Raw genomic sequence first — 15,273 nt, 5'->3', positions numbered from 1 at the left:
ACCAGAATCAATGATCAAAGTATTCAAGAATGAATCTCAATTTGAAAAATTATTAACAATAGAAAAAGTACTGAAAGAACAAAGATAATGAGTAATTGGACTTGATAAAGGCCCAAGTTGGTTTGAAGGACGAATGTCTTTATTGGAAGAAAGTATCATGAAAGAAAAGTGTTGGTCCCAAAAGACTTCTGATGAAGTTGCTGGTGTGCCTTTTCTCCTTGATCTAGAACAGAGCAGGGAGGCAGCTCGGCAATTCGAAGAAGATCGTTTTGAGCTAAATTGGAAGGTTGATTATTCACAGTGGAAGAGGAGGTTGAAGGGATTTTAGGATCTGAATTGGTTGGTTTATCCATCAATGTCAGCAAAGCTCAAGAGGACTGTGTATTGTCTTGATCTTTTGGAGGATTCTGGTTTATTAGGTGCTAAATCTGCCTGGATAGTACCACAAGACTATATTAAGACAAAAGTCCCCTGCTATCTGACCCTTTTGTATATCGCCGTTTGGTTGGGCGTCTTATCTATCTCATTACTACTCGACCAGACATCATGTATACCACTCAACAAATAAGTCAATTTATGGCATCTCCTACTAAATCTCATCTTCAAGCTGCCAAGCATGTGTGACGATATTTGAAAACTAGTCCCGGCAAAGGACTTCTTTTTCAAAGAGAATCATAAATTCAGTTTCTTGACTTTAGTGACTCTGATTGAATCGAATGTCCTGACACTCGACGATCTTTAACAGGCTATTGTTTCTTCTTAGGCAGTCTTTAGTCTCTTGGAAGACCAAAAAATAAATTACCGTTGCCTGTTCATCCACTTAAGCAGAATATCGTGCACTTGCCAACACAACTTATGAATTTCAATGGACACTAAATGTGTTACAATTTTTACGCATCTCTCCTATCCGCCCACCAGTTTTATATTGTGATAATCAGAGTGCTCTTCATATTGATGCTAACCCGATTTTTCATGAACGGGCCAAACATTCAGCCCAACAGCATATATAAATTCAGTTACAATTTTAGCCTTTATTATTTTATCTTATCTTATCTTTATTTTATCTTTATTTATTTTTATTTACTTTTATCTTTCATAAGTCAAAATATATATATATATATATATATATATATATATATATATATATATATATATATATATATATATATATATATATACCTTCATAATTTACAATTCAATCCATCAACAATCAATTAAAAAATATAAAATATATTTTTCATCTTTTCTTTCTTTATTCTTTCATAAATTTATTATTGAGTTTGATTGTTACCTTTAACTTATTTGATTATAAATGAAGTTTGCATTGTAATACAATTTTGGAACATACATATTTGATTATAATTTGATTATACTATGAGATTGAATTTTAAGTTAGATTATTTCAGGATTTGTATATATATAAAAATACAATAATTAATTTTAATATATACCAAACATTGTTCATATTATCATATATATAATATTTGGCATTTTCAAAGTGTTCTATACGAGCAATAATACGAAGAAAAAAAAGTGTGTAGAATAATAATTTGAGAATGTGTTAGTTGTACCAATCTGTTCAAACCTAGAGGAAGGTTTTTATACACTTGGAATATTATTATACACTTATATTGCCCACTTTTGTTGAATAAAATGCAATTGCATGTTTAGATGAATCGTATGATGTTGGAATTTCTAATTTCTAAACATAAATAATCCATGACTCTGTGGGGACCCAATATGGGAGATGGGGTCTAATAAGATATAAATAAGAAGTTAAGAACAAATGGTTTAGTAATAATATTAACATCTACATGTTAACTAAACTCAATAAGAAATAAGAAAAAAAAAATTACAGACACTTGTTGTTCATGGGGTCAAATACTTTGTGAAGACCACCAACACATAATAATCCTCCTTTAGTGTACGTGTTAATTTCTAAATTTAATTAATTAATTATAATTTTATTATTTAGTATAATTATTTAATTAATTATAATTTTATATAATTATTTATTTTAAAATATCAACGGATTATAATTTAAACGGTATAGCCTTTTTATATTTACATAAAAATTGCAAATTCGAATCTTTTTATCTTTAATAAAAGAAAAATTTTAAAATAACTTGCCACGTGGCTAATGCGTCCACGTAGCCATCTTTGATGGGTGTGGCGATGACAGCCCACCTCCTCTTGAAATTGAGGTGCATCACCGTTTGCCTTCGGCCCGGCTCCTTAAAATTTTATGCCCTCAGGCCTCAGTCGTATCAAAAATAATTCTATTCCAAACAATTCTACCATAGTACCAATGGTTCTGAAAATCGGACCGGACTGATCAGTCGAATTAGTTTAATTAGAAACCAACAATAAAAACGGTCCGATCCATTACTAATGACTGCTGGTTAGAAAATTGTTGAACCGAATGAAAACCAGTCGGTTGGATCATATTGATAACCGGCCGATTATATGAAAACTACACCGTTTTGTGTTTAAAAAAAAAAAAAAAAGAAAGACCAAACGTGCAAGGAGCTGAAGCCTAAGCCATTCGCCCATTCCATTCGGGAAACCATAGTTGTAAAACCGGACTGAACTAGCCGGTTCAACTAAAAAACCGATAAATCGATCATTTAGTTGGTTCGGTTGGTCATTCTGACCAAATAAGAAATAAAACCGGAAAAAACTGGTTTGAAACGTTCGGTTTTGACAAAAACCGGAGAACCGGCGGTTTTGTATAACCGGCCGGTTCGAGAATTTTTTCCCCTTTTCCAAAACCACGACCTTTTGGATTTAAAAAAAAAAAAAAACACACACACACACGCTCGAACTAACCCCCTTCCCCCTAACCCTAATCCCCTAAATGGGCAAACGGCATTAACCCTCCTTCAATCTTTCTCACCTCATCTGCTCATCACAACGTAGTTGAAGAAAACCTCACCTCACATCAACTCACCGCGGGCCTGTCGTCTTCTTCATCTCGCCGGAAAATGGTGCGCCTCCAATGACATCTCAACCTCACCTCACCGTCGCGTTTTGGGTCGCAAGCCGTCCCCTTCGTCGCGGCTCCACGTCGTCGTCGTCGTCGTCGTCGCCGTCATCGCGTCCTCTCCGTCCTCTGCGTCCTCTCTCGGACTATCGGACAGGTTGGTGGTCTCCTCATTGCTCATTCTTCACTTCTCTGCGTTCTGCATTATCTCTGGTTTTTTAATTATTCTATTTATGATATATTTGTTAATTCTTGATTATGAAATTCTGTTTATTGGTGTTATATTTATGTTATATTTTTAGTTACTTCATTGTCTTGTTTCCCTGATATTTGTTTATGGTAATATTTTAAATATTTCTGAATCTTCTGCCATTGCAGTTTGTGCTTGTTTCGTTGGCTGGGTGGGGCGCATTCATCTATGGGAATTGCAAGTTCTTCACTAGAGGCAAGGGCAACAAAGAAGAGGTACATAATTTTACCTTCATTGGAAGTCCGAATTCAATTTTGTGACTACTTCTTACACTCTGAATTTGCGGGGCAATTTATCTTCTTCTCATGATTTTACTTGATAAAGTTTCTATGGTTGCTTTTACATTTAAATCTACAAAAACTTAATGAGAAATTATTTATCCTTCTAATTTATAAACAAAGAAACTAACGAGTGCTTTTTATGTTCTCACTATTTAGAAATCAGGAGAATATTTAGGAAGATGTTCACGAAGATATATTATTACTGAATTGTAATTGGCATGGTTTCTAAGTTTGGGTTCTCTTTCTTCAATTCATGAAATTACCAACCTAGTTTATGAGGTTCTGAATTTCAGTTAGATATGCTAAATGTGACTGGCATGATTAGGCTAAATGCATATTCTAGCATTCATATATCATTCACAAATTTTATTTTCGGATTTTCTGTGCATCATATCAACTTGCTTAGGACTCATCTTGTCATGTCTTGCTGCAGAAAGTTGGAGAAGCACCAAACAAGGCTTGAGGTTGTTACTCCATAGAAGCGATATACCAGTTGCTTAATAAGTTGCCCTACTTGGATTTAGTTATAGGTATTGTGTTATTTACCGTTATGGTATTTCTATTACCATGCAAATTATTATCAAAGGTTTTAGCATTTTGTAGATTAGAAGCTTGGCTGCTGGGTTTGAATTTTAACTTTGATTAAACTCTTTCATAACATGATATTCGTCAACCATATTCTATGCCCTTTGGTACATAGTACATACTGGTACATATGAGACGAATTTTTGTAAGTTGAAATTGATCAACCTTTGATATTATTTGTGATACACAACTAAACATATGTATTAACACTAGAATATGTTTAAATAAACATTTTATTATAATGAAAAAAGGGAAGTTACTTTTATATTTTTTTATTTACATAGAACCGGTTTTATCAGTTCAACCAGTGATTTATCGGTTGAACTGGTAAACCAATGAACCAGTAACATGACCGGTTTGATCACCGGTTCGGTTCTTACAACTATGCGTGAAACCCTCCCCCTTCCCCATCATTCATGAACGAGCCCTTTGAAGCAAAACCCTAGCCGCTTCTTCCTCAGGTTCCTTGCCACCGTCGTCCCCAGGTTCTCCCTTCTCGGCGCCTCCGCTTCTTCCTCTTCCCCAGGTCCAGAACCCAGGTAGCTCGGCACGTCGTCCACTGGCTTCTCTCTTCGTGGCTTGGAGGTTGGAGCAGCTTGCCGTTTGCCGTGGTTGCCGTCTGTGTCTCCGTCGAAGGTGAGTGGCCGTGCTTTGCTTCTTCCTTTTATGGGGCGTTGAATGAACCAGTTCCAACTTTCTCTATTGGAGAATGGTTCAATATCCAGAAACTCATGAATGCAAATGCGTACACGTAGCCATCCTCGATGGGTGTGGCCGTAACAGCCCACCTCCTCTTGGAACTAAGGTGCATCACCATTTGCCTTCGCCCGACTCCTGAAAGTTTTATGCCCTCAGCCTGATCCAAAATAATCCTATTCCAAACAACTCTCTTTTACCGGCTGCTCGGCCTTTTTGTTCTCCAAAACCAGTGTAGCGTAAGTAGTGATAACCAAATCGTTAGCCATCAACTTCTCCGCAGTTTTTGCCCTTTTATTACCATAGTACCTCAAATAAGACAGTGAATCTGGAAAAATGTGATCCTCCGATTGTGATCCAAGTTGACACCACCGACACGTTACCTTTATCAAGCGCCACAGGAGACGTTACCTTTATCAAGCGCCACAAGAGAGAGCAAAGTGAGAGTCTTTCCGAGCCCCGTTTCATCAGCCAAGATCCGCCACAGGAGACGTTACCTTTATCAAGCGCCACAAGAGAGAGCAAAGTGAGTGTCTTTCAGCCCCGTTTCATCAGCCAAGATCCCTCTCTTCCAAGGTTCTGGCTTTGCAGACCTACTCTTTTTTGTTAAGAGATTCAAAAACTTCCCTGCTTTCTCCGCCCAGAGAGGAAAGCGAGGAGCTTCCGCCGTTTTGGGTGGAAAGCAGGGGAGAGTTTTTGAACCTTTTAACAAAAAAGAGTAGGTCTGCAAAGCCAGAACCTTGGAAGAGAGGGATCTTGGCTGATGAAACAGGGCTCGGAAAGACTCTCACTTTGCTCTCTCTTTGTGGCGCTTGATAAAGGTAACGGTGTCCAGTGTCGGTGGTGTCGACTTGGATTTCACAATTGGAGGATCACATTTTTTCAGATTCATTGTCTTATTTGAGGTACTATGATAACAAAAGGGTAAGGGCTCCTGAGGAGTTGATGGCTAACGATTTGGTTAACATTACTTAAGCTACACTGGTTTTGGAGAACAAAGGGGCCGAGCAGCCGGTAAAAGAGAGTTGTTTGGAATAGGATTATTTTGGATCAGGTTGAGGGCATAAAACTTTCAGGAGCCGGGCGAAGGCAAATGGTGATGCACCACAATTCCAAGAGGAGGTGGACTGTCACGGCCATATCCATCGAGGATGGCTACGTGGACGCATTTGCATTCATGAGTTTCCTGGATTTTGAACCATTCTCCAATAGAGAAAGTTGGAACTGGTTCATTCAGCGCCCTATAAATCAAGGCCTCGACAGCTGCCACAAGCGACTCGAGGTATGAGTCTTTCTTTAATTCTTATATTTTGGAATTCAGATACCACTGAATTGTGTTGCATTGTTGTGATCAAAGCTTTCTGTTTCATTACATTAGTCATTAGCCTAAGCTGAATTCAGCACATTACATGTATTTTAAGCCTGTTCCACACATTACTTGAGACTAAAGAGTTAAGATTGTATTGCTGTGAAGAATTTGGTCAAATCTGTGAAATATTGTCCTTCCATTTTTCTTATTTCTTTGTGTAGTTGTGTTGAATGTTCTCTGGCGTTTGGCTGAATGATCTTAGGTGTTTTGGGTTTTTGTTTCTTGTATAAGTGGTTTCGGTCTTTCAGATTGTTTTACCAACTTGTTTTTCATCAGGTATTGATGAAGGCAATTTTGTTAAGAAGAACAAAAGACAATGAAATGTTAGGGGTGCTACCAAAAATATTGAGACTCTATATGTTGAACTTAATGAAGAAGAACGTAAAGTGTATAATTGGATAAAAGGTGAAGTGATGCTTTTAATGAGGAAGGATACCAAAAGAGTTAAGTTTCCTGCTGTACTAAGTACCATTTTGCATCTTTGCCAAGTCTGTGTGATGTAGCATTGTGCCCCAGTGATCTCGCAAACACATTCCGATTAACTCTTGAAGGTATATACTCTCCTTGTCACACAGTAGACAGTAGATATTTACTTAGTAGATTCCTATATTCAATTTATCAATGTTTTTCATGTTTTCTCTTTCTGTTCCATAATCCATAATTCCATGTGACTGCTTCAAGGTCGTCGCTTACTTTATTACAGTAAATTTACATCCTTCTCATGAAATGGAAGTGTAAACCTGAGAACAGGATTTTCACAAAATTTTAACGCATGATGCTGAAACTTTGGATCCTTAAATTTAAAGAGACACCAAACTTACCACTGTAGACTGAGTCATAATTCCCGAAAATTACTGGCACTTCTTTGGATTAGTGCAGTATTAGAATCAGAATGTTCAACATAATTTAGTGTCTGATGTACAATTAATTTCTTTTTATCAAATTCCAGAGTGCTCAGTGTCTTGAATCTTGCAATATGGATGAATTCGTTTTAATCTCCCTTAAAACATTTTAAAGAATATACACAGTTCTTTTCGGCTCCTGGTTTCACAATATGAATGATGTCTTGGTATGTTGATTCAGATAGAAATATCTATTTTCTGTGATAACTGTGAAGAGGTAAAAATGACATTTAGTATATTCTACTAACCATACTGTTTTTGAGCAGATGTTTCCAATAACCCACGGTTGTTGCGAAGGTTAGTTGAAACGCTGCAAGAATGTGAAGCTTATGAGTGCCCAATTTGCTCTTCTCCTTCAGCAAACATCGTTATCACCTGCTGTAGTCACATCTTCTGCCGAGTCTGTATTCTGAGAATTATACAATCCAGCGGATCCCCTCATTGTCCTCTTTGCCGTAGAGCTCTATCTGAATCTGACTTGTTCTCAGCCCCAATCGAGCCTTCTAGAGCTGATAGTACCTCTACATCCTCATCATCGGATAAAGAGTTATCTTCCAAAACATCTGCGTTGATAAAATTTCTCAAAGAATCAAGAGAACAGAAGCCAACAGCAAAATCGGTTGTGTTTTCACAATTTCGCAAGGTGTTAGTGTTATTGAAAGTGACGTTGAAGGAGGCTGGTTTCAAGACTTTGCGCATTGATGGCTTGATGACGGCTGAACAGAGGGCTGGTGTTATTGATCAATTTCAAGACACTAAAGAAAATGGACCGACTGTTCTGCTTGCAGGCCTTAGGGTTTCAGGTGCAGATGTAAATCTCACAGCCGCCACCACGGTGTATTTCATGGAGCCATGGTGGAATGCGGCTGTCAAGGAACAGGCAATGGATCGCGTCCATTGCATCGGAAAGAAAGAGGCTGTGAGGATTGTTAGATTGGTTGTTTGGGACAGCATTGAGGAAAAGATGCTGATGTTGCAGGAGGAGAAGAGGGGAAGTCATTCTGGTAGCCTGAAGTATAAAGATCTGAAGTATAAAGATCTAAATTTCCTTATGTCCATAGAATGATGGTTCCATTGCTCCAATTTTGAATGAGTTGCTTGCATGTGTAAATTTTAGGTTTAATCAGTTTGTGAGGACCTTTAATTTGATAGAAATAGTATATAGAAATATTGGCTTTACTTGATGTAGATTCCTAAACAGGTAGGGTATACCAATTCCATTTGTTCCTCTAAAACGATGTAGTTATCAAATATCTGTTACTAAACAGTTGGATTAATCTTAGCTGGTGATGCTGGTGGTTTACTAAATAGTAAATAGAATGATGGAATTGAACTTTATCAAAGTCTGTCCTTTTGTGTTAAATCTATGGGCATAATTTGCCAAAAAAAAAAAAGGTGTTGCTTCGCCAGATCAGGTTTTTTTATGCAGTGTATTTTACTTGCATCGCCTTATTCATGCAATCTCTATTCTTTTTGGTTAATTGGATTCTCAAGTTATATTAAATATAATAAGTTAACAACCCTTGTTTAAGATTTTTTGAGTTAGCAAAGCACTAATGATGGTTGCTAGGTGCTTGTTCAATTGCAGGATTGTGTGTTAAATTTTGTATCCACTTTTATGTTATGGGATTCTCAACTGCATTAATTGGTTATTTTTTTTGTTTTGGTTGTTGGTGTTATAGATCTATTGAGAAAAAGAAAATGCTATGACTTGCCATTTATGATATATGAGAATTGCTTTTGAAAATAAATTTCTAAAAATAATATTTTAGCTACTTTAAATACAAATAAGATTTTGTAGACAAATGACAAAAAAAGGAAAGGTATCCTTCACATGACAAATGCATTTACTCCATCAGATTAATTCGTAAGTTTCATTTTAATCTATATACTTGAAGGAAAAGCCGAAAAGGAACTATTATTATTTACTTCAATATTTTATCAATTTAAGACCACTCCTTAATCGTAACACTTCAACTGCATTCCTATTAAAAATTAGAGATAATATTCAATTTGGTCCTTGAATTTGTATACAAGTCTTAATTTAGTCTATAAAATTTCAATTGTCTTTATTTAGTCCTCAAATTTTGCGAACATAACTTAGGTTAGTCTTTGAAACAATTTTTTACGTATAGACATTAATAGAATGCTGTCATAGATAGGCGAACGCCACGTTAGACTGTAAAATGATGTCGTTTTGATTTTGACATTCAAATAATCCAAAAACAACATCATAAGTGGTGTTTATTGAAACTTTACCTAACAAAATAAATGATGCTACATCATTTTTGAGTTATTTAAATGCCAAAACAAAAACTATATCATTTTACAAGTTTTAGTGTGGCATTTGATTGTTCATTTCAACGCTCCATTAATGTTTTTGAACTAAAAATCATCACAGGGATTAATGTGAGGCACGTTTATAAAATTTGCGAACTAAATAGAGGTAATTAAAACTCCAGGGACTAAATTGAGACTCGCGTGCAAGTTCAGGGACTAAATTGAGTATTAACTCTAAAAATTAATTAGAATAAAACTCTACATCCAATTAAAATTCTTATCTAAGTCTATTCAAGTTATTGTAACAACTTTTTAAATCACGCGCTACTTCTCTTTCTCCTCCTCCTCCTCCTCGTTTTTCTTCTCCTTCTTCTAACGCGCAGATTCTTCTTCTTCCCTTCTTCTTCTCCTCCTCTTTCTTCTTCTTCTTCTTCCAACGAAACACATGCAGATTTCTTCTTCTTCTTCCAAATTTGCACACGTAGGTTTTTCTTCTTCTCCTCCTCTTAGAGATTATCAATTCAATTCAATTAAAAACACCTACGTCTATTAAATTCAAAACAATTTAATTCAAGTAATAATGAACCGAACATGTTATTAAGGTGAAACAATTATATAATAATAAATGAATGGAACATTATCCATTATATAAAATCAAATTAAAAACAACTTTCTGCATAATGAACCGAATACGTTATTAAGGTGAAACAGTTGTATAGTACTAAATGAACGGAACATTATCAATTATATAAAATCAAATTCAAAATACTTGTGCCTACAATTTAGAGATTATCAATTCAATTCAGAACACCTGCGTCCATTCAATTCAATTCATAATGAACTGAACATGTTATTAAGGTGAAACAATTGTATAGTACTAAATGAACAGAACATTATCCATTATATAAAATCAAATTCAAAACACTTGTGCTTACAATTTAGAGATTATCAATTCAATTCAATTCAATTAAAAAAATAATCTATTGGCAAAATGTTAGTGTTGTTGGTGATGACGATAACGAAAGAGGGGAAGAAAAAGAGAAAGAGGAGGAGAAGCAGAAGAAAAATCTGCGTGCACGAAGAAGAAGAAAAAGCGTGTGTAATGATGCTCTTTTAATGAGAGTGATTTTTGTTGGTATTGGACCTACTTGAATAAATTTAAATGACAAAATACTTAAATGTGTAGCAATTCTGTAAAAATTAACATATAAAAAGAAAATCATTTAAATATTCTGAAAAAGAAAAAAAGTTACACAGAAGCAAGTTTTACGTATTATCAATGTAATTAATAAATATTTCCAATTAATAATAATAATAATAATAATAATAATAATAATAATAATAATAATAATCTATTACATAAATAATAAGGATTGGAGGGGATTTAGTGCACAATTTTTTTTGATACCCTTTATCATATACAATTTATTATATAAAAAAATTTAACACCAAGAGTTGAACCCATAATCTTTTATTCATATTTAATTTATAAAATTGTGGATTAATATTAATGCACTAGTAATAATAATAAACAAGCTGACTTTTAAAAAGAAAGCAAAGGCTAAAAAGATAATTACTGAGAGGGGCTAGCAGAATAACCTTATCAAGAATTTTAAAAAGAGTATTACAATAAATAGAAGTCAACTAAAAATTTAATACAGGGATTTTTCTGAAATAAAATAAAAAAATTTATTATTTTTCCAAATCCAATATTCCAACTTTAATTTTAGGAATGCGATATTTTCAGTTATTTTAATTTTTGTAACTTTTTATTCTAATAATATATTTCAATTTATGTATTAATATAATTTTATTATTTTAATATTTATATGTCATTAATAATAATAATTTTATTTTAAAATGACGTTTTATCCTAATATATATATATATATATATATATATATAAAATATGTTTAATTGTAGAAAATTTACTATTTCTTTATACGATTAAATTAGACATATTTATATTTAATTTATTTGATTATTTAATTAAAATTAATTATATTAAAAATTTATATTAAAATTATGGTAGATTAATTATATTGTTATTAATTAATTATATTAAAAGATTAAAATTATAATAAATTATTATTATTTTATTATTTTTTATTTTTTATATTAATTCAAATATTTAATTTATTATTATTTTTTTTATTCTCTTATTCTATGTGTTTATTTTCATAAATCTTATTAAATTAAACAAGGTACTGTATATCTTCTTTTTATTCCTCTTTCATATACACATAAAATTTATTAAATTATTTTTCTTCCGTCTAATAATTTTATTTATCTTCTATCTATATTTCTTTTCTTCAATATTTTATTAGTTTTTATTTTTCTAAATTTTACTTTAACTTATGTATTTGTTCTTATTACACCTAACATTTTTTATTTATGTGTAATATACATTCTTATATATGTTATAGAAATATGATTTGATTCTATTAACTTACCAATTTTTTTAAAAAAATCTAAAGCTAAAGTACAAAAATATATTTATAGATATTTTGCCTTTTTAACTAAAAAATATAATATTTTTTGTCATATTTGTTGAAATCCTAAGTTAAATGTGAATATTAATTTTTAAAATAGAATAAATACATTTTAAATTTTTTCTATCTAAAAATAATATTCTATCAATGTTAGAATTATTTAGATGGATAAGTAATAGTGAATATAGAATTATTTAGGATAGATATAACTAAGTACAACTTTTTATTAAAAATACGAATTTAAAAATATTATATTCATTTTTCAATAGTCAACTTCGAATTGAACCATTGTATGTTCAAAAGATTTTTGAATAAATAAAATAAATTTAGGTATATAATTATTTTAAAAAATTAATTAATCCAAGATATTTATTCTCGTTGATAAAAAAATTGAAATGACAGTTTAATATTTCTATACTCTTAAAATATTATTTATTTATTTTTTAACATTTTTTATCATCCAATGATCACATTAATATAATCTAATTCAATAAAATTATTTATCATCATTTGATTGAATGCAAATTCTATTTTATATGAAAATTTTAGGGTTTCTCAACCTCAAAATCTTCCATGTTAAATCATTAAAAAATATAACTGAGAGAGCGAAAGCGTCCCTTCATTCGAGAGCATGATTGAGATTAGAGAGCTTGGCTCTTGTGATTTTTTTTATCTTCGTCAACCAAAATATTCTGCATCTTTGATAGGGCTGAATCACAACTCCACTGTGAGAAAAGAGCTACGGAGGCGGATTTGATGTGTTGGGGACCAAAATTCTGAAGTCATTATTTATATTTGAGTGTGACACTTATTAAACCCTAAAATACAAATAAAATAGAATCTCTGGTTTTAATCTCATTTATCTAAATAAAAAGTAATAATTACTTATTTAATTAAATATTTATGACAATAAATAAAATCACTGTTATATAAGTTATTTAATGTGAAATTACTTAAATTGTGATTATAATTAATATATGTATTGCCTATAAATATATTAAGAAATAATAATTTCTTATAAATCTTCCAATTGGACTATACATATATATTTTTCTGAGATAATCACATCTTATAAACTTTATGTGCACATCTGAATGTTATTTTTCTGATTATTTTAATAATCTGGTCTGTCTCATATATTAATTAGTTATGAAATTATCACAACTTTTATCACATTAGTGTCGCAACGAAACCATGATGATCGCCATACTAAAATACTCAACCATATAGATCAAATTTGGATGAGAAAATTCAGAAATTACATGCAAAAATGATCTCATGCATGCCTATTTTCAATTGGTCCAACTTGAATAAAAATTCTATTTTATTCGATGACAGAGTTACATAAAATTGCAACGACAATGCACAGACTCATAACGACGGCGGCTAAGTGATAAATCTGTAGAAGAAGAAGAGAAGAACTTAACAGACAATGTGAGAGAGAGAGAGAGAGAGAGAGAGAGAGAGAGAGAGAGAGAGAGAGAGAGAGAGAGAGAGAGAGAGAGAGAGAGAGAGAGAGAGAGAGAGAGAGAGAGAGAGAGAGAGAGAGAGGAATTTACCTAGAGAAAAAAGACTTGACATGAGAAAGGTGGCGACGGACTCAACAGCGACGGTAACGGGATAAGCAGCGACGGCGACATGAGTTGTGAAGGGTGAAGGGGTAGGTGGTGATGGGCTCAGCAACCACGATGACGAGAGCTATGAGATTTTTTGTAAAGCCGAGAAGAAGAAAACTCTGGGTGAGGATGGCTGGATTTCTCTAGCATGCTGTAAATCATTGAAGCTGTGATGTGAGGCAAATTCTAATTCCTAAAAAGTGTTTATATGTATATATCCAGGGGTATACCCTAAACCCAACTATGTCCTGTCCCGAGCAAAATCTGCCCCGACTCGGATCAAGTTATTACCCTCCCCAACTAGGTATGGATGGGTCGGATACCCCCATATTCGGGTACTCCTGCCAAATCTAACCGCGTATTGATGCTCTATTTATTAAGGGTTTACTGCTAGCTAATGAATTATTACACATACAAAGCGAGATTTTAACTCCTAATAGTTGTTTAATATTTTAATTATGACTTTATAAAATATTTATAATAATTATTATTATATATTTAATTTAATTTTTTAATAAATTTTTTTATATAATTTTATAAATTACTATGTACAGGATACAGGAACATACATTAGTATTACTAAATTTATAACAAAAATGTGTCACATGTCATTTTCTCATTGCAATTGAAATTAAATATTTTCCTCTAAAATTAAAGAGTTTTTCCCTTTCTCCTTTTATCTATCTCTCCTATTTCTTCCTTCACTCTATCCCTCTTATATATCATTATCAATGACTAATTACAAATTTGACAATCAAAATATACAACATAATATTCTCTAATTGCATGCAAATTAAATTAAAAATAAACTTTAAATATAGCTATATTATATATTATATTTATATATTACTAACTAATTTAATAACCAAAATGTGTCGCATGACATCTCATATTAAAATTAAGAAAAAATATATTCCTCCAAAATTAGTAAATCCCTTCCTTATATTTTCTTATCTACATCTCTCTCTTTTTCTATTTCTTTCTATCCTTTCTACTCTATATATAATTTATATTTTATATTAGTATTTTGACAAATCAAAATGTGTCACCCAATATTTTTTCATTATAATTAAAATAATTTTTTATCCGAAATTAACAAACTCTCTCTTTCATTCTTCTTCTTTATCTTTCTCTCTTTTCTCTCATTTTCTATTTTTCTCTACCTTTCTGTTATACAAAAAATAAAATTAACAACATAATATAATTCAAATAAAAAATATTATTATATACATATTTTTTATTTAGTTTTAAATTTTTACTGTTTATTTTTTTAATCTATATTTTACTTATCTTCTTTCAAATATTTATTACATATAATTTAGAGAAAATACTAATATTGTGATTAAAGTTAGAATCAAGATTCAATTATTTTATTAAAAAAATAATTTTGAGTTAATTTTATAACTATCAATATAACTTCTTTTATACTAATATCTAGTTATATTTTTATATGCATAAAGAGAAAAATATTATTTTTAAATAGCAAGCATAAAAATTAATTATTTCTATTTGTAAACCAGATTTAACACCTAATCAAATATAAAAGTATACACATTAAATTCTTTCAAATTTTAGATAACGAATGTCAAATTTAATTATTAGTAAAAAAGTAACCCCTTTCACATGAAAATAATAACTACAAATCTTATTATTTAATTTTTTTTGTCTACGAAAACTCTGGTCTTCTTAGTCGACTGTGAGTTTTGTCTCTTACGATTTTTTGTGTGAAAATAGTTTAATTGTATAAACTTTTGTGCTATAATCTATCATGTCAAGACAAAACCAACGTAATTTTAAAAGATTTATATTCTCATAATGT

General features: G+C 31.8%; 1 protein-coding gene across 1 annotated transcript; it reads left to right on the top strand.

The window, feature by feature from the left end:
* Positions 1 to 2,998: 2,998 nt before the first annotated feature.
* On the top strand, positions 2,999 to 8,424 carry LOC107621316 (putative SWI/SNF-related matrix-associated actin-dependent regulator of chromatin subfamily A member 3-like 1). Its single transcript, XM_088494966.1, has 8 exons — positions 2,999 to 3,196; positions 3,362 to 3,448; positions 4,561 to 4,735; positions 5,241 to 5,600; positions 5,682 to 5,755; positions 5,817 to 6,077; positions 6,413 to 6,440; positions 7,333 to 8,424. The coding sequence occupies exons 1-8, from the start codon at positions 2,999 to 3,001 to the stop codon at positions 8,130 to 8,132; spliced, it is 1,983 nt and encodes a 660-aa protein (XP_088351092.1). The 3' UTR covers positions 8,133 to 8,424.
* Positions 8,425 to 15,273: the final 6,849 nt, after the last annotated feature.

The sequence above is a fragment of the Arachis ipaensis genome, chromosome B10 (genome assembly GCF_059453495.1).
Source record: "Arachis ipaensis isolate K30076 ecotype BB chromosome B10, ASM5945349v1, whole genome shotgun sequence".
Lineage (NCBI taxonomy): Eukaryota > Viridiplantae > Streptophyta > Magnoliopsida > Fabales > Fabaceae > Arachis > Arachis ipaensis.
Note: the sequence above shows the minus strand (reverse complement) of the source record. Positions and strands in the feature narration are given on the sequence as shown.

Excerpts from the sequence above, each read along its gene's own strand:
- LOC107621316 (XM_088494966.1), top strand. The coding sequence starts at position 2,999 with ATGACATCTCAACCTCACCTCACCGTCGCGTTTTGGGTCGCAAGCCGT. Across the intron at positions 4,736-5,240 it reads CGTCTGTGTCTCCGTCGAAG|AGTCTTTCCGAGCCCCGTTT; the intron begins GTGAGTGGCCGT and ends GAGCAAAGTGAG. Across the intron at positions 6,441-7,332 it reads ACCAACTTGTTTTTCATCAG|ATGTTTCCAATAACCCACGG; the intron begins GTATTGATGAAG and ends GTTTTTGAGCAG.